General features: G+C 42.1%; 1 protein-coding gene across 3 annotated transcripts in view; it reads left to right on the top strand.

Annotated features, from left to right (window-relative positions):
* The window catches only part of LOC122558870, a 57688-nt gene that overhangs the window by 17045 nt on the left and 20577 nt on the right, over positions 1-20066 (top strand). Inside the window, exons 1-3 of one of the 3 annotated variants that reach the window (XM_043707752.1) lie at positions 5264-5769; positions 5863-5946; positions 9822-9930. In XM_043707752.1, the coding sequence (XP_043563687.1) occupies positions 9856-9930 (75 nt within the window). In that variant the 5' untranslated portion in view covers positions 5264-5769; positions 5863-5946; positions 9822-9855. Of the gene's footprint in view, positions 1-5263; positions 5770-5862; positions 5947-9784; positions 9931-20066 lie in introns of those variants that run through there. The other 2 variants (XM_043707751.1, XM_043707750.1) reach the window with 2 other exon arrangements.

Raw genomic sequence — 20066 nt, 5'->3', positions numbered from 1 at the left:
TTATGGCAGATATAATCCGCAGTAACCCTTAAACTCTCTTTAAACTCCCACATCTGACAAGAAGTACATATCACTGCAAAGGCCATTTTTGGTCCTTCACAATCTACAGACCCAGAAAATAACACCGTCTTATTCCTCTACAAACACTGCACCAGGTTAAATTAATAATTATGGCTTATATTTTAAGTTTAATCATCCTTCACAATCTACAGACCCAGAAAATAACACCGTCTTATTCCTCTACAAACACTGCACCAGGTTAAATTAATAATTATGGCTTATATTTTAAGTTTAATCAAAAGACTTATCTCCAAAAACATATAATCAAGAAAGAACCCACTGTACTCACTAATACAGCCTTTCTCTTGGACAGACTTTAAACAACAATTAACTTATCTGATTCCTTGTTGTGAACTTCGCCCAAACCGGTTCCTCCAAGATTAATTGTGAAATTCACTGTTTGTTAATTTTTCCAGATGCACTCCGATGTCCAGCGATACATGAATTCAAAAACAGCAAAGGCAGTAACTGTGCAGGTTCTCTCTCTCTCTCTCGCTCTCCTCCACTGTCCTCACCATGTGCTTCCTTTGTCTGCTCTTCTCCATTTTAAAAGTGCTGTTGTTTTAACTTTTGTTTTCCAAAGTTCCAAAACAATGCAACAGCATATAAAACCGTAATTGCTGCTCCTGAAATTTGAGGAAATCACCTCCAGCACCTAAAATACCTCAAAAAAAGGAGCAGCTCTTACAGACAGAAATTTTTCCTGTCCTCCATCTTGGATTACCTCTTTGTTCAGCAACACTCCATAGGACCTTACCATTAGTTGTATAAGTCCTGCTAAGATTTGCTTTCCCAAAATGCAGCGCCTCACGTTTATCTAAATTAAACTTCATCTGCCACTTCTCAGCCCATTGGCCCATCTGGCCAAGATCCTGTTGTGATTTGAGGTAACCTCCTTCGCTGTCCACTACATCTCCAATTTTTGTGTCATCAGCAAACTTACTAACTCTACCTCTTATGCTCACATCCTAATCATTAATATAAATGATGAAAAGTATTGGACCCAGCACCGATCCTTGTGACACTCCACTGGTCACAGACCTCCAGTCTGAAAACAACCCTCCACTACCACCCTCTGTCTTCTACCTGTGAGCCAGTTCTGTATCCAATGGCCAGTTCTCCCTGTATTCCATGATATCTAACCTTGCTCACCAGTATCCCATGGTGAACCTTGTTGAACGTCTTACTGAAGTCTATATAAAGATCACATCTACCATTCTGCCGTCATCAATCCTCTTTGTTACTTCCTCAAAAAACTCAATCAAATTTTAGATTAGATTACTTACAGTGTGGAAACAGGCCCTTCGGCCCAACAGGTCCACACTGATCCGCCGAAGCGCAACCCACCCATACCCCTACATTTACCCCTTACCTAACACTGCGGGCAATTTAGCATGGCCAATTCACCTGACCTGCACATCTTTGGACTGTGGGAGGAAACTGGAGCATCCGGAGGAAACCCACGCAGACAGGGGGAGAACTTGCAAACTCCACACAGTCAGTTGCCTGAGGCAGGAATTGAACCCTGGTCTCTGGCGCTGTGAGGCAGCAGTGCTAACCACTGTGCCACCGTGCCGCCCACCAGTAAGTTTGTCAGACATGATTTCCCACACATAAAGCTATGTTGACTATCCCTAATCAGTCATTGCCTTTCCAAATACATGTACATCCTGTCCCTCAGGATTCCCTCCAACACCTTGCCCAACACCAACATCAGGCTCACTGGTCTATAGTTCCCTGGCTTGGCCTTACCACCCTTCTTAAAAAGTGGCAAGACGTTAGCCAACCTCCAGTCTTCCAACACCTCACCTGTGACTATCGATGATATAAGTATCTCAGTAAGAAGCCCAGCAATCACTTCCCACAGAGTTCTAGGGTGCACCTGATCAGGTCCTGGGGATTTATCCACTTTTATGCATTTCAAGACATCCAGCACTTCCTCATCTGTAATATGGATATTTTTCAAGATATCACCATTTATTTCCTTACAGTCTATATTTTCCATATCCTTTTCCACTGTAAATACTGATGCAAAATACTCATTTAGAGAGCACAGCAATCCAGGCAGCATCCAACGAGCAGCTTGTTGGATGCTGCCTGAACTGCTGTGCTCTTCCAGCACCACTGATCCAGAATCTAGTTTCCAGCATCTGCAGTTATTGTTTTTACCACCTTGATCTTTGAGGGGCCCTATTGTCTCCCTACTTACCCTTTTGGCCTTAATGTAGTTGTAAAAACCCTTTGGATTCTCCTTAACTCTATTTGCCAAAGTTATCTCGTGTCCCCTTTTTGCCCTCCTGATTTTTCTCTTAAGTATACTCCTACTGCCAATAGCCAATGTTGTCCCATTGTTTAGGAAGGGTAGCAGGCATAATCCTGGAAATTACAGGCCTGTGAGTTTCACGTCAGTGGTAAGGAAATTATTGGAAAAGATTCTCAGTGACATATATGCATTTAGAAGCAAATGGACCTATTTGCGATAGACAGTATGGTTTTGTGCGGGAAAGGTCATGCCTCACTAATTTGATCAAGCTTTTTGACATTCTCCTATGCTTTCTGCTACTCCATCAATATTTGTGTTATCTGCAAACTTGCTGATCATACCAATAGTGCCCTCTTCCAGATCATTTATGTATATCATAAACAACAGTGGCCCCAGCACTGATCCCTGTGGAACACCATTGGTCACCTTTCTCCATTTTGAGAAACTCCCTTCAACTACTACTGTCTGTCTCCTGTTGCTCAACCAGTTCTTTATCCATCTAGCTAGAACATCCTGTGCACCATGTGACTTCAGCTTCTCCATTAGTTTACCATGGGGAACCTTAACCTAACTAAAGTCCATGTATATGACATCTACAGCCCTTCCTTCATCTATCAGCTTGGTCACTTCCTCAAAAAACGTTGTTAAGTTGGTCAGGCACAATCTCCCCCACACAAAAGGTTGTTGCCTATCACTGATAAGCCCATTCTTTTCCAAATATAAATAGATTTTATTCCTCAGTACCTTCTCCAACAACTTTCCCACCACTGACTTCAGGCTCACTGGTCTGTAGTTACCTGGAATATTCCTACTACTCTTCTTGTACAGGGGGACAACCTCACTTGTGTTTAAGGATGCTACAAAGATTATCTGTCAGGGTCCGAGCTATTTCCTCTCTCACTTCCCTCAGCAACCTGGGATCGATCCCATCCGGTGAGCTGGCCAGATGGATACAGAACTGTCTTAGTCATAGGAGACAGAGGGTAGCAGTAGAAGGATGTTTTTCTGAATGGAGGATTGTGACTAACGGTGTTGCACAGAGATCAGTGCTGGAACCTCTGCTGTTCATGATCTGCATGAATGATTTGGAGGAAAATGTAGCTGGTCTAATTAGTAAGTTTGTGGGCAATACAAAGATTGGTGAAGTTGCGGATAGGGAGGATTGTCAGAGGATATAGGTCAGTTGGAGGTATGGGCAGAAAAATGGCAGATGGAGTTAAATCTGGACAAATTTGAGGTGATGAATTTTGGAAGGTCAAGTATGGATGGAAATTATACAGTGAATGGCAGAACCCTTAGGAGTATTGATATGCAGAGGGATGTGGGTGTGCAGGTCCATAGATCACTGAAGGTGGCAGCGCAGGTCGATAAGGTAGTAAAAAAGTTGAAAAGTGTGGCCCTGGAAAAGCAGTTTAAGCAACATCTGAGGAGCAGGAGGATCGACATTTTCGACAGGATGTAGATCAGTTGGAGGCATGGATTCTCCTGCTCCTCGGATGCTGCCTGACCTGCTATGCTTTTCCAGCACCACACTTTTCAACTCTGATCTCCAGCATCTGCAGTCCTCACTTTCTCCAAGGTAATTAAAAAGGCCTATAGTATACTTGCCTTCATTGGAAAGGGCATCAAGTATAAGGATAGATATAAGCTGCAGCTTTATAAAACTTTAGTTAGGCCACATTTGGAATATTGAACACAGTTCTGGTCACTATATTCCCAGAAGGACGCGGATGCTTTGGAGTGGGTACAGGAAAGGTTTTCCAGGATGTTGCCTGGAATGGGGCAATTTAGGTATGAAAATTGAATAGACTGGATTTATTTTTACTGGAACTCAGGACATTGAGGGGCAACTTGACAGAAGTTTATGCGATTATGAATGGCATGGATAGAGTGGAAAGTATGAGACTTTTTCCTAGGGTAAAGGAATCAATTTCTCGGGGACACAAGTTCAAGGTATGAGGGGGGATGTTTAAAGGGCATGTTTTTCACACAAAGGGTGGTGAGTGCCTGTAAGGTGCTGCCAGAGCAGGTGGTGGAAGCAGCAACAACAGCAGCATTCAAGAAGCACCTGGACAAATACATGAATAGGAAGGGAATAGAGGGATACAGATCCTGTAAGTGAGGACAGTTTTAGTATGGAAGGGCAAAATGTGGTGTCACAGGCTTGGAGGCCTATTTGTTCTTTGTTCTGATCAACATGTGACTCCAGAGCCACAGCAATACGTGAGAACAGTGGTTAGCACTGCTGCCTCACAGCGCTAGAGACATGGGTTCAATTCCCACCTCAGGCAACTGTCTGTGTGGAGTTTGTACATTCTCCCCGTGTCTGCGTGGGTTTCCTCCGGGTGCTACGGTTTCCTCCTACAGTCCAAAAATGTGCAGGTTTGGTGAACTGGCCATGCTAAATTGCCCGTAGTGTTGGGTGAAGGGGTAAATGTAGGGGAATGGGTCTGGGTGGGTTGCTCTTCAGAGAGTCGGTGTGGATTTGTTGAGCTGAAGGGCCTGTTTCCATACTGTAAGTAATCTAATCTAAATATGGTTTACCCTTAAAAGCCTTGGTGAATTTCTTGTGGATGGTACACATTGCTAATATTGCACGTCAGTGAAGAAGAGGGTGAATTTTGAAGGTGGTGGACTAGGATTGAGCTACTGAGCTGCTTTGTCCTGGATGGGGTCTAGTTTCTTGGATGGTGTTGCTGCTACAGTTAACCAGGCAAGCGAGCAGCATTCCATCACACTGGTGAACTGTAGATGATGGACAGGCTTTGGGGAGTCAGGAAGTGAGTTACTCACTGCAGGATTCCCTGCAATTGACTGTGAAAATCATGACAGCTAATCACAATTTTGTTTTCATGAGAAATACCCTCTCATTGTCTCTTTAACTCTTCTCCTCTGCATTCTTCCCTCCCTGCATGTACACACCCACACAACATCCAGTCAGCAGCTGCTGTACTGTAAACAGAAGCCGGAACCGTGATAAATCTTCCATTCTTCAGATCCAATGGGCGAGTGACTAAACGCAACAAAACCCCTCGTCGAGACAAAATCAGCCAGGCGCAGACCTGAAATGGCCGAGTAGCAATTTGATGCTGAACCAATTTGTATAATTTAATTTTTCTTTAGTCCAGACTACGCAGCAAATCACCCAGCATTTACCCACTGAAGTGCTGTGACTGAACATTGTGGGATTAGGCACTAAGCCAAACACATTGGCGGATCGATTCCAACATAACTTTGCCATTCGATTACCTGATTTGTTTATCAGGAGTGTCTTAACTGTCCATTTGGAATATTTTTTCTTTGAAGTTGAGTCGTGGTTTTGAAATTATAATTTGACCTGTCACGGGAGCGGAGTTCAAAAGTTAAAGTGAAGCTGATTTGCATGAGGCAACCTGTTGTGTGAACATCCCAAACGACTGACAACACAAGAAGACGATTGAGTTCAGGTTGAGCGTGGAAAGTGCTGGATTTATAAAAGTCTTTCTCTCTCTCTCTCTCTCCCTCCATTGTTTACTAATGTTTGAACGTCTGGCTTCAAGGTCCGGGATCGCACAACAAGGACAAAACAGTGTTTCTTGAGGATTGGATTGCAGGACGACCTACATACAGCAGGGAGCAGACAGGTATGAAGTCAGGAGGTTGTTAAATAGTACACTCCACATGCTTTTGTAAAGAACGGGCTTTGAAGCAAAATCGGAGAATTCAAGCCATCGCTGGAAACATTGTTGCACAGTATGTTATTCCAAAAGCAGGGAAGATTCACAATTTTAATAGTGGATGATATGGTACATTCGCTGTCTTCACCATTTTTTCAATCTTTTCTGTTTGTATTGTATTCAATTAAAATCCAGCTTTGTTAGATTGGTTCTTAAAATGAGAGGGAAAACCACCAGAATTCAAAAACACAAGGAGATGAGGAAAATCCAACCACGGAAGATCCATGACAAGGCTGGAGTTTAAACCTTACCCAGGGATTACTGGAGAAAGAATCAATGGAAGATGATACCATGCAAAAGCAAATTACTGCAGATGCTGGAATCTGGAATGAAAACAAAAATAGATACATTGCATAGTTTTGAGATTTGAGAAAAGATGAGTCTGGGTAACCAGTTGTGATGAATTTGGATTGCAATCATGAGAATGTGGGAAGCACAAGATTGTGTAATATCTTTTTGGAATTTGGGTATAACAGAACAGGAAAGCACAGAGAATAGGAATCCTAATTTCTTGGTGATGAGTGTTCAATGGGACCTGCATTTGAGATCTGAGAGAATAATTAAGGTGAGGATGACAATACAAAGAAGATGAATTTTTGAAAGTCATGAAATTTAAGCTCAGTTGCAAGGTCGGATAAATTCTGTATATTAGATACCAATGGGTTGTTTCAGCTGTCTGCAACCATCGTTCACATTGTCTCACACTCTTTTTCCAATCTAATTCTGTCATGTCCTCATCATCTTCCTGTTCATTATGCATATAAAGGCGGATTCCCTCATAATGTTCAAATCTTCAGGCACCCAGTTCTAAAGCAGACCATTTCAGTTATGTTAAGTTCAACAAACATTGTGATGAAATCAGAGGAAGGTCAGATAATGTGAGAAAGTGTGGCATTCACTGAGCAGCATTGGCTCTGGGATATGTTCTCTTAATACTGACCTTAGTCACCTCCAACTTTTATTGATTGACAGTGTCCCACGCGCCACCATCACCACATTTGAATACGTCTTATCCCTCTGCCAGGATAGGCACACCACAGGTAGTGATACAGTGATCAGTGGGAGAAGGAATTGTTTTGGAGCCCTCAGCATTGATCTTGGGCGCCATGACACCTGATGGTATCAGATCTAACATGGAGAAGGAAACAGCCTGCTAGTTACCACCTTGCTCACAGTTTAGAGAAAAGAAGTAACCCCAAGAAAGGTAAATGCTAGAAAATATACAGATCAATCTCTGTGTGGCTCGCTAACAGGAGATAATTGAATGTTGTGGCTGTAGCAGTAGATGTTACCAGTAGGGTTGATGTTGGTAGTTAGCCAATCGATTTCAAGATTCTCAACTTTGCAGGTTGACTAAAGTTCCGTTGTCCTGGTTTCTTTTGACTGGCCTGCATGCTGAGGGAAAGAGTTATTTTCCTTTTCTTTACCAGCAGAGGTGTTTTACTGGCTGTTCGCAAAGCTGTGACCTTCACAGCACACTAACCCACACATGTCAGGCCACTCATGTACGCTGACAAGTGTTGAAGCTCACTATTCATCCCTTACTCCCTGTCAAAAATGGAAAATATTTGAAAACTTGGAAGTTCAAAATGAAATCTGTCTTTCATCCAGAGTGTTGTCTTTTTTCCATCATGTTCACAGTTTGGATCAACTTCCATAAGATTACAATTCAATTTGTAGTGCTTTTTCACTTATTGAAACACTTTTGACCCCAAGCAGGTGTGACATTTCAAAGTTCTTCTCCAGACAGCCACTGGGTTTTAACTTTTCATCTCTCTCTTTCATCAAAAGTACACCCCTCTATTCTCAGTTATAGATAAAATCTGAAACATTTTCTGTTGAATAATTTAACTAAACCAAGCTATTTTATAACTTGAAACATGAAGACCAATTTCTAATTAACTTCATCCTCAATATTTAGAGTCTCATGATACAATTTTGCAGAAACATTCCAATCTTTCCAGCAAAAAAATAGTACCCCAACTGCACCACCAAGCTCACTGTTTACTCTATTTGGGATATCCCACTAGCAGTTGGAGAGTTTATTCACAGCCATTGAATACAGGTTGGCAGCATGTGGTTTGGCAAAGTGATTGTGAAGTAGAATGTATTCCAGGTTGTCAAGCTTCCCTTTTCCAACAGGAGGTAGACTGTGATAAGTAGGGATGTGTAGGTTAGGTGTATTAGTCTGGGGTAAATGAGGCCGATCATTCTGGCCTGAGACTTCAACTGTATCATTGATGCAGATTGAGGATCCGGCGGGGGGACAGTAAACTGGGCGCCACGTCCAGAGTCACAAATGGGCGGCACGGTGGCACAGTGGTTAGCACTGCTGCCTCACAGCGCCAGAGACCCGGGTTCAATTCCCACCTCAGGCGACTGACTGTGTGGAGTTTGCACGTTCTCCCCATGTCTGCGTGGGTTTCCTCCGGGTGCTCCGGTTTCCTCCCACAGTCCAAAGATGTGCAGTGTGGACTTGTTGGGCCGAAGGGCCTGTTTCCACACTGTAAGTAATCTAATCTAATCTAATCTAAAGTACACTCAAACCTTCCAGTTTGAATTGTAACTTTGGTCAGTAGAATGGTTTCCTACTGTCACAGTTTTTTCTTGTGTTCTGACCTTACACCATTTCATTCCTTGCTGAATAATGAATCTGTAATTTATAAATTATGGCAGCTGCATAAAATTCACAGACCTGAGTAGAACTCCATTCCACAAAGTGAAAGCCGTCTCATATTATAACCACGTAGGTGGGAGGTAAGGAGAGAGATCTGGAGAAATTCCTTTCCAGAGAGATTAGTTGAAATGTTGCCACAGGATATATCTCTGATGTTCTCCAACCTTACAAATAAGCTTCAGAGATCTCTATACTCCTCTAATTATGACCTGTGGTGCATCTCCAGTTTTAATCGCCCCACCACTGGCAGCCATGTCTTCACCAGCCGAGGCACTATGCTTAATCTTCCTAAATAATATACAAACAGAAATTGCTGGAAAAGCTCAGCAGGTCTGGCAGCATCTGAAACATGTTCCCTAAAGCCCAGCAATTTTCCATCTCTCATTGTTTCTTGAAGAGAAATCTTAAAACCTACTTCTTTGATTGAGCATGTCCTAACATGTCCTTGCTTTACTCAGTGGAAATATTTTAACAATACTCCTGTGAAATACCTTGTGATGTTTTATTATATTAAAGACAGTATATAAATACAAGTGGTTGTTGTAGTTGTTGGGAAAATGGCTAAATGTTTGAAGTATAAAAATGTAGTTGAAAAATGAAGGGCTTGTAGTTGAATGTAGTTGAAGAAGGGCTTATACCCGAAACGTTGATTCTCCTGCTCCTTGGATGCTGCCTGGCCTGCTGTGTTTTTCCAGCACCACATTTTTCAACTCTGGTCTCCAGCATCTGCAGTCCTCACTTTCTCCTAGTATAAAAATGTACAAGACTATGGACATTGCAGAGCAGTGTATTTTTGTCTTTCATTGCTCTAGAATAGAGCTGGTACTAACATAATGCTGTGAACACCCTTGCTATTGCTGCAGACCTCTGGTTCCATGCATTAGAGACACATATCTCAAGTTGAGATTAAGTTGACAAAGGCCAAATGTAGGGAGGCTTGCCTTAGATCTGACTCCATGTTATACCTGAATGGAATAGTTTGATGGTGATTCTGGATCCTATAACTGGGAATATATTTCACTGAAACCTAAAAACTATGGATTTGTGTACGTGTTTCTTTTCTCTAAGGTTTGGAAGAAAAATCGTCTGGAATTGGCTTTTACAGGTTAAACCAGTGCTTATCAAGTAAGGATATACCCATGGAGCCAAAAGGTAGTTTTATCCAAACAAGTGGAAGGAGTAACACTGAAGAAGAGGCAATGACATTGAGCAAGGTAAATCAAATCAGCTACTATTTGGGAAGAATAAATAAAAACCTCATCAACTACAGATACTGGAAATCAGAAACAAAATCTGAAATTGCTGTAAAAACTCAGCAGCTCTGCGGCATCTGTGGAGAGAAATCAGCAGTAACGTTTCAGGTCCAGTGACCCTTTGTCCACAGCAGACAAAGGGTCACTGGACCTGAAACGTTACTGCTGATTTCTCTCCACAGATGCCGCAGAGCTGCTGAGTTTTTACAGCAACTTCTGTTTGTGTATTATTTGGGAAGATTAAGCCAGCCTTCACTTGATTATGTGTGTACAAACACTGCACAACCAAATCCAAAATGAGCTGATAGTGAGTTTTCTTAAAGAAAAGCTCAAGACCTTAAAATACCAAAAAGTATTTTTGGTACTTGTATCTCAAGGCACAAAAATCTTTATATAAATTCAATGTATGTCGCATTTTGTGGAATGAGTTGGGTAAGTTTTAGATTTGACTTGTTTTTAATTAATCTCTATGCATATAAACTAGTGTTTTGTGGTTGGCCAAAATTACCTTCTGTAACAGTTCAAACAGTTTTATTTCAAACCTATGGTCCCAGCTATAATAAACATAATTGCTAAGTTTTATGTGGTCAGATAGGGTGGGGCATAAGTGTTTTTGGAAGCCTTTTCTACCACATAGGTGGCTCCTGTAAAATCTTTCTAATTTTCTGCTCTCAAGTCCAAACTTAGAAAGTATTTACAGAATAGGAACTGAACATCTGCCCACACTTATGCTCTACATGAACCTCCTCCTACCCCTTTTCGTGACGTCACTGGGCATGTAATAGAAATATTCTGGGGACATGGGTCCAACATATAATTTTTAAGGCCATATTTCCTTATGGGATAATTTGGAATCATGACCAGTTCCAAGAAACCTTTCTGCTCTCTTATGTTGTGTCCATAAGTTTTGGTTTCCCAAGTAAATATTGAAGAAAGGTAATTATTCAATAAACCTGCCATTTTGCAGTCATTACTTGTTAATTTATGATATGTATCCATTAGCAGCCCTAACCATACCTTACTTTTCATTACTTAAGATTCTGTATACAACTCAACTATTTTTATATTCGTTGGTAATTTAGTTTTGTAATTTTTTTTCATTCTACTTATTTTTGGATTATATTTTGTCACACTTTCCTTAAGATACATACATATAGAGAGAGAGAAATGAATACCTTTTTCAACAAGAGCCACTGGATTAACTGGCTGATTTCCTTCCATCAACCCCACCCATGACATTCCAAACATAAAATACCAAGGAATGCGATGACCACCCTGTTGTTTTGGCCAAATTTAGGTAATGCAACACAGATCAAAGAACCTGCATCACAGCACCATGCATTTAACCTTTGGGTGATCAGGGTAGAGTGTGAACATGCCAAATGTATGCCTTTTCCATATTGGCCCTTCTTCAAATATTGAAAATATGCATGTTCCACTTCTGTAATGACGCAATTAATTGACAAACAGTAATGGTAAATCTGCAGATACCATAGACTTAACACATCTTTGATAGCCATTTCTAATAAAGGCAGATGTTTTCTTTGTAAATAGGTGACCTCCCCACAGGTTTGGTTTGGAATGGATTGTGGGGAGGTAAAAGCAAAGGATGACAACACGTAAAGGAGGAAAAAACCAAGGGACAAACTAAAAGTAGAACTGCAGTTAATAATCCTGTTGTACACAACTAAGCAAATGGTGTCATATATAACAATAACAGTGTGAACATGTAAAATAAAAATTACCAAGTATGGAAAGGCCAGCAGACCACTTAGCACATTCAAGACAGTTCTATGTCTCGTGTGTGGTGTCAAGAGACCCTCTACCCACCATGTAATCTAGAAGAGAAAAGCCAGGTTTGGAGAAAAATTATGGAACATTCTTCTTTGATCGCACTAAGTAATCAAAATTAATCCAAGGGATTGCAGTCACTTCTGACTTCAATTAATTGGCACTTTTTGGTAGCGTTAGTGTGGTACAATCTCTGCCTCAGCCAAGGACTGAATCTTTTTTTTATTTCAAAAATATACTTTATTCGTAAAAATATTTTGATGATCTGTACAAAACATTCCATTTCTTTGTACACAGAGATCGAGTAATCCTTCGTATATACAGGTCTGTACGTTTATCAATCATATATCCATATGTTTAGCTGGAGCATCAGCGAAGCCCACTTACTGTGTGGTCCCCTGTTCTTCGGCAGGCAGACCTTACATAGTGGTCTTTCCTCACCGTGCCTTGGCGGCAGCTGCCCCAAGCTTCAGCGTGTCCTTCAACACGTAGTCCTGGACTTTGGAATGTGCCAGTCCGCAACACTCAGTCAGGGTCAACTCCTTCAGCTGAAAGATCACCAGGTTTCAGACAAACCGAAGAGTGTCTTTGACTGAGTTGATGATCCTCCAGGCACAGTTTATGTTCGTCTCGGTGTGTGTCCCAGGAAACAGACTGCAGAGCACGGAGTCCCATGTCATGGAGCTGCTCGGGACGAACCTCAACAAGCACCACTGCATTTGTCTCCAGACTTCCTTTGCATAGGCACATCCCAGAAGGAGGTGTATGACAGTCTCGTCCCCTCCGCAGCCACTTCGTAGGCAGCGTGCGGTGCGACAGAGAGTCCGGGCGTGCATAAAGGATCTCAGAGGCAGAGCCCTTCTCACCACCAGCCAAGCCATGTCTTGGTGCTTGTTGAAAAGTTCCAGTGATGAGGCATTCTGCCAAATGGCTTTGACAGTCTGCCCAGGGAACCGCTCGACAGGATCCACCCTCTTCCCGAAGGGTCTCAAGGACACTACGTGCTGACCACTTTCTGATGGACTTGTGGTCAAAGGTTTTCCTCTTCATAAATTTCTCCATGAAGGACAGGTGATACGTAACGGTTCAACTACTTGGAGCGTTCCGCAGCAGCGAAGCCAGGCCCATCCTTCACAACACCGGAGACAGGTAGAACCTCAGTATGTAGTGACACTTTGTGTTTGCATACCGGGGATCCACGCACAGCTTGATGCAGCCACACAAAGGTGTCCATCAGGGTGAGGGTGGCATTTGGTGTGCTTTTTCCCCCCTTGCCCAGAGCTTTGTACATCGAGTCCCTTCGGAGCCTGGCCATCTTTGATCTCCATACAAAATGGAAGAAGGCCCGGGTGACTGCGACGGCACAGGTTCTGGGAATAGGCCAGATCTGTGCCACATATAACAACACTGACAGTGCCTCACACCTGATGACCAGGTTTTTACCCACAATGGAGAGCGACTGTAGCTTCCATCTGTCCAGTTTCTGCCTCACTTTCTTGATATGTTCCTCCCAAGACTTGGCACATGCCCCAGCCTCTCCGAACCAAATACCCAACACCTTCAGGTGATCAGTCGGTGAAGGGGATGAAGGATTGATCAGTTCCCGAAGAGCACGGCCTCGCTCTTGCCTTGGTTGACCTTGGCCCCTGTGGGCCGTTCGAACTGGTCACAAATGCACATGAGTCTGTACACGGACAGCGGATCCGAGCAGAAAACGGCAACATCATCCATGTACAGGGAGGCCTTAACCTGAAGGCCCCCGCTGCCAGGAATAGTCACCCCTCTCAGGCTCGCATCCTTCCTGATGGATTCGGCAAATGGCTCTATGCATCACACAAACAAGGCAGGAGAGAGAGGGCAGCCCTGCCTGACCCCAGATCTGACTGGAAAGCTATCTGATTCCCACCCATTGATTGAGACTGCACTGACACTGTTGGTGTAGAGCAGTCGCATCCAATTGCAGATTCCCTCCCCAAAGCCCATTTTGGACAGAACCTCTCTCATGTGATATCCTGTCAAAGGCTTTCTCCTGGTCCAGGCTGATGAGGCAGGTATCCACCCCCTGTCCTGTGCGTAGGCGATCGTATCCCTGAGGAATGCGAGATTCTCAGCGATCTTCCTGCCCAGGTTTGGTCAGGGTGGATCACCGGTCCCAGAGCAGACCTGACCCGGTTGGCGATGACCTTTGCCAAGATTTTATAATCTGAATTTAATAGTAAGATTGGTCTCCAATTTCTGATTTCCTCCCTCTCCCCCTTCTGCTTGTAGATGAGGTGATGATTGCTTTCCTCATGGATTCACTCATGGTACCTGCCAGAAGCATACTGACATACACCTCCAGCAGGTCCTGGCCAATCAAGTCCCACAGAGCAGAATAGAGCTCGACCAGTAAGCCGTCGCTTCCGGGAGTTTTATTCTTTTCAAAGGACTCGAGGTCTTTGGTCAGCTCGTCCAGAGATAGCGGCTGAATCAACTATCTTCAGAAGTCATGGTGATTGAGCACTCACTACACATGCTGGCAGGCCATTTTGTAGGTGTGTTGTTCCCCAAGCAACCACAAACAGCTAATGGTTGGCGTACAGAGCTACTACCCAATTCTCCTTTCTTTACTAGGTCTAAGAGCCTGTTTGATTAATAATGGCTAAGGAAGAGCCACTTGTTAATGAGTCTCAACACGAAGAAAGACTTGTCTGAACTTGTCTGATGTAGTTTGTTGAATAGTTGCAATAGGTACAAGCTTTGTTGCTTAGGTAGACAGAATTACTCAGACTATCAAGAGCAAGATTGAATGGCACATTTGACCCAATCAGGATATTATGTTAGATTTTGCTTTGCATCACCTAAACCTTTATGACATCAGTTTGGGTGAAAACTAATGCAATCTTCACCCCTTCAAAAACATTACTTTGTACAACATGTCCCCCAAGCATTTTTTTCTTTTAGTTAACATTAATACATCCACATATTCAGCAGTACCTCCCAACCCAAGTCTCTGACTTCACATATTCAGGTGGTCTGGAGATTACACAATTCTTCCAGAATGCATTCACTTCTAATTTTGAAGATTGATAGGTCTTTGGGTTGAGGACTCTTGGCCTTGATTCTGATTCCCTGTAAATAATTTCTCCACTGGAGGATCATCTGTCTCTTGAATGTCCTTTATGAAGGATAGTATTCCTGTTGAACTCAATAGTTGACCCATTAACTTATATGGAGACTGGAATCTTCTAAGTACCCTGTACAAAGAAGTCTTCCCTGATAATTCAGCTATTGTCCCCAAAACGTCATCTGGGAGATCTTTAATCTCATGAATGTTATGGAAGATAACTGCTCTGTTGAAAGAAAGACTTTCTTCTCTGATTTTCAAATCAGGCAGATTTTCCACTTTGTTGGAATCTGTGGAGTTTGATCAGGCCTCCATAGAGATATATGCAGCTCATGTCAATTTTGTTCAAGCAAATCTTCACAGTCAGTCAGCTAATAGGTTTGTATTGAAATATGTAATTTTGTTACTTCAATGTGTTAAGTAATTTGGACAACTTCATTTGCCCTCACTGATGGCTTCTTGATGAATGGATTTTTCAGTGAGATTACCACAAAGGACTCCCCTTCTTAACCTCTTCCCTCACCTGAGGACTGGTGGCCCTCAGGTTAAATCACCACCAGTCGCTTCTCTCTAATTGTCTGGCAAGACTATGGTGACACAACAAGTGAGAAGTATTGTTCATAAATTATGTATATATTTTCAATCCTCTTGCGCTCTTTATGTTGCAGTGTTACTTGGAGCGTACCTTTACTGTTTTCTATTCATTTGTGGGATGTGGGTGTCGCTGGCTGGCCTGCAATTATTGCCCATCCCTAGTTGCCCTTGAGAAGGTGAGCTGCCCTCTTGAACAGTTGCAGTCCACCGACAGGAGACTGACCCACAATACCATTGGGGAAGGAATTCCAAGTTATTTCAGATGGACCATGCCAACTCATCTCTGTAGGCTGTAACTTCTGATTCTTCAGCTAGTTACTTGATCTGCTAGATCAGTGACACAAATCCCTGTATCAAGCTTAAATTAATGGGTTATCCATTGACATACTCAACTTCTGTCAAACTCAAGTTAGTTTAAGCATCAATTTCCCTAAGTATATCGAGAATATCTTTTCCACTGCGGTTGGCTCAATTGCATTAACATCTTTTTATAAGTTTGATTTGAAGGTGCTGGTGTTGGACTGGGGTGGACAAAGTTAAAATCACACAACACTAGGTTATAGTTCAACAGGCTTAGTTGGAAGTACTAGCTTTTGGAGCGCTGCTCCTTCATCTGTTGGACTATAACCTGGTGTTGTGTGATTTTTAACTTTGTATAAATAAGCATTCGGCTTTTTGATGCTCTGAAACTGTATCCCACATCTGCATATCTTATGGGAGTGACCCACAGTTTTATAGAAACAGAGATCTTTTGTCATAGCTGGGCACGTTTTGTGTCTGTGTGGCCCCGTCATTCCACAGTGCTGTAACTGCCCATTAAATATTCAAAAAATAAACAAACTGCCTGCTCGTTGGAGTAAAAGAAAAGAAGTGGTGGAGTGCCTTGATTGACAGGTATCTGATGTAGCTAAGGAAAAACATTACTTTCTGTTCCTGCAGTTTCAATAGACTTCATTGTTAACATTCTTCAAGGTATATTATTGAAGCAAAACCCAATATGAAGGCTTGGTTGATTTCAAAAGGCTAAAATTCATCTGTCTTAGCAAGGGGGCTGAGTTCACACATATATCCATTGTGTTAGAAGCTGTTAAATGATTAGTTACTTCTGGGATTACTGAATAGATGTTGATTTGTCATTATAACAGATTAACCACTTGAGGGTGGATTTCAAATCTTCGAGTGGGTTTCATGAATGTTAGGTTTTTGTATTAGTGCATATGAGTGGGAGCTCCCTTGGATTGTTATAAGTTTAATTTATTTCCAGGTCTGTCCAGTCTGTCCGTAATGAAATGTAATGAGTGACAATAAAGATAGAATGAAGACATTCGGTGGCATGGAAGGGATAGGTGGCTGGGGTGAGGTCTAGATGGTCCAACCTTTCATAAAAGTCTCTGAGAATAGAGACAGGCTTTCTAAAGAGCCCATGTTGACACTTGCCCCCCTCTGCGCCCACCTCCAACCAGCATCTGGAGGCAATTGAAGGACTTAGTCATGTGCCTGCCTCATCAGAGTGAAAATCATACGTGCAGGAGTTACGTCCATGGAGTCAGGAGATTTCCCAACTTAAGTTTCTTGCCTCCTTAGTGAGCATCTCTTCCGCTGTTTGAAATGGGCTGAACAAATGTCTTATACAAGGACAAGTTGGCATGTTTAATTTTGCAATGGATCTTCTGTGCCTGATGTTTGGCTTTTGTTTTAATTATAGCTTCTCTATATCAATCCTGAATATTTAGAGAGTTGTGAAATACAACTTCAAGATCTTTTCTTTTCACCACAGCCTCCAAATTGTTCTTTCTAAAGATAGATGTGTGTTTAGCATTGGTGTCGCCCACATGTGTAATACTGAATGTCTATAGCTGAGTATCATTTGCCCAAGAGACATTCAATCTTCCAGTATATTCAAGATCTGCCTGGAATTGTTTATATTCTTCATGGTTCTATTATTTGCATAAATCTTCAGATCATCTGCAAACTGACAAACCAGTTTTCCAATCTGTGTATTTGGATCATTAAGAGCATTAGCCCAAACAGGACACAGCAGAGAATCGAGTTGCAAATACGTCCACATCATTGACAAAAAAATCCTCTTTAAGGGCATGCAGCCAGCTTTTACTCCACTGCAGGAGTTTTCCATTAATCTTGTGGCGTAACCTATTGTGAGGCATGGAAATTTCTTTCTATCTCATTATCCCTGATGCATATAAAATTATTTTAAGACAGGATTATTATTTCAAAGCAAGTTCAGGTTGCACACTTGTTCTGTTGTGCATTGAAAGTTACTCATGTTCCACAACAAAAGGGCACTGATCTGCTACAAACTCAAAAACATACAGTTCATTAAAGCTTTCAGTTCATATAACCAATGATCCTGTTCTCATTTTTCTACCAATAACGTCACTGTATATCTGGGATAAATATTCTGATCTAATTCACTTGTTGGTGTCATTTTCCTCCCAGAAGGCTGATTTTTAGTGAAAGTCTGTTTCATACCACCCTTACACACTCCAGTGTAAGTCAACTGTATATAGTCACTATGTCTGCCATCCATTTCTTCTCTGCTTCACTCTCCTAGATTTTCCATCATCGTTCCTTCCAATAATTGCTCCTGTCTACCTTCTGCTCCAATGATGTGACTAAAATATTGTATCTTTCCCTCCTGTTGTTATTCATTCTTTGCTATCCAGCCATTTGCAGCACTTCCTCATGAGTCTTTCAGTTCACCTAGAATGTGCAGAACCTCCCATAGGTCTGCATCCAAAGGGTTATGGGGTAATAACAAAAAAAGAGGAGTTTGGGTTACAATCAGCTCAGACCTTAGTGGTCTATTGCTGCTCCCAATTCCGTATTCTTGTGAATGCAGTCAATGTTACACCAGTCTCTTTGTTATCCCATCTCTTGAGACATGTAACACAAATGTCAACATGCAGCATTCCTTTATTAAGATTCAACTTGAATACTTTGACGTTAACCTGTCTTTCCTTCTTTCAAAACTATTCTTACTTATCCAAATTCTCCTTCAGACCTCACAATGATGTCGCCCATCAGCTGTAACAATGTGCCCAAGATATGAGAAGCTTTTCAGAACCTATCCATTTCCTTCACTTTTCATTTCCAGGGTTAGGTCTCTGCTTGTCACCATTGTCTTGCATTTACAAACTCTGTCTTCACTTTACATAATTTCCTGAAGCTTCTTCTCTGAGTATGAGTGTCATTTTTATCTCTCAAACTTTTGACATTCAACTCACTGATCTTGCAACTTCATAGACCTTCTCTGTCTCTGCAGATAGCTTCAGGATACTACAGTTTTGGAGACTGTAATACATTCCTATTGAACAGCTCTTTTGATTGCGAAGTTGACCGGCAAGCTGCTATCACATTTCATTATTGCATACTGATTTCACTATAGATTCCAAATTATCTTTTTTATCATTTCTGTCAATTTCTACTTTTTTTTGATAATAGACTCTATAAAGACCATAAGACATGGGAATGGAAGTAAAGCCATTCATCCCATTGAGTCTACTCCACCATTTAATCATGGCTTATGGGCATTTCAATTCCACTTACCCACACTCTTCCCCCGTAGCCCTTAATTCCTTGTGAGATCAAGAATTTATCAATCTCTGCCTTGAAAACATTTAATGTCCCCGCCTCCACTCCGCTCTGTTGCAATGAATTCCACAGGCCCAATACAGTCTTGGCTGAAGAAATGTCTCCTCATTTCTGTCCTAAATTGACCCCCTCTAATTCTAAGGCTGTGCCCACAGATCTTAGTCTCCCTGCCTAATGGAAACAAATTCCCAGTGTCCACCCTTTCTAAGCCATGCATTATCTTGTAAGTTTCTATTAGATATCCTCGTAATTTTCTAAACTGTAATAAATACAATCCCAGCATCCTCAGCCATTCATCGTATGTTAGGCCTACCATTCATGTGAATCTCTGCTGGACAGGCTCCAGTGCCAGTATGTCCTTCCTGAGGTATGGGACCCAAGACAGTATTCTAAATGGGGCCTAACTAGAGCTTTACAAAGTCTCAGAAGCACATTGCTGCTTTTATATTCCAACCTTCTTGAGATAAATGACAACATTACATTTGCTTTCTTAACCACGGACTCAACCTGCAAGTCAACCTTTAGAGAATCCTAGTCTAGCACTCCCACATCCCTTTGTACTTTGGATTTATGAATTTTCTCACTGTTTAGAAAATAGTCCATGCCTGTATTCTTTTTCCCAAAGTGCAAGACCTCGCATTTGCTCACATTGAATTTCATCAGCCATTGCCTGGACCACTCTCCCCAACTGTCTAAATCTTTCTGCAGCCTCCCCACCTCCTCAGTACTATCTGCCTGCCCACCTAACTTCGTATCATCAGCAAACTTCGCCAGAATGGCCCCAGTCTCTTCATCCAGATCATTAATGTATAAAGTGAACAGCTGTGGCCCCAACACTGAACCTTGCGGGACACCACTTGTCTCCTGATGCCATTCTGAAAAAGAACCTATTACCCCAACTCTCTGCCTTCTGTCAGACAGCCAATCCTCAATCCATGCCAGTAGCTCACCTTGAACACCATGGGCCCTCACCTTACTCAGCAGCCTCCCATGA

This window comes from Chiloscyllium plagiosum, chromosome 18 (assembly GCF_004010195.1).
Source record: "Chiloscyllium plagiosum isolate BGI_BamShark_2017 chromosome 18, ASM401019v2, whole genome shotgun sequence".
Lineage (NCBI taxonomy): Eukaryota > Metazoa > Chordata > Chondrichthyes > Orectolobiformes > Hemiscylliidae > Chiloscyllium > Chiloscyllium plagiosum.
Note: the sequence above shows the minus strand (reverse complement) of the source record. Positions and strands in the feature narration are given on the sequence as shown.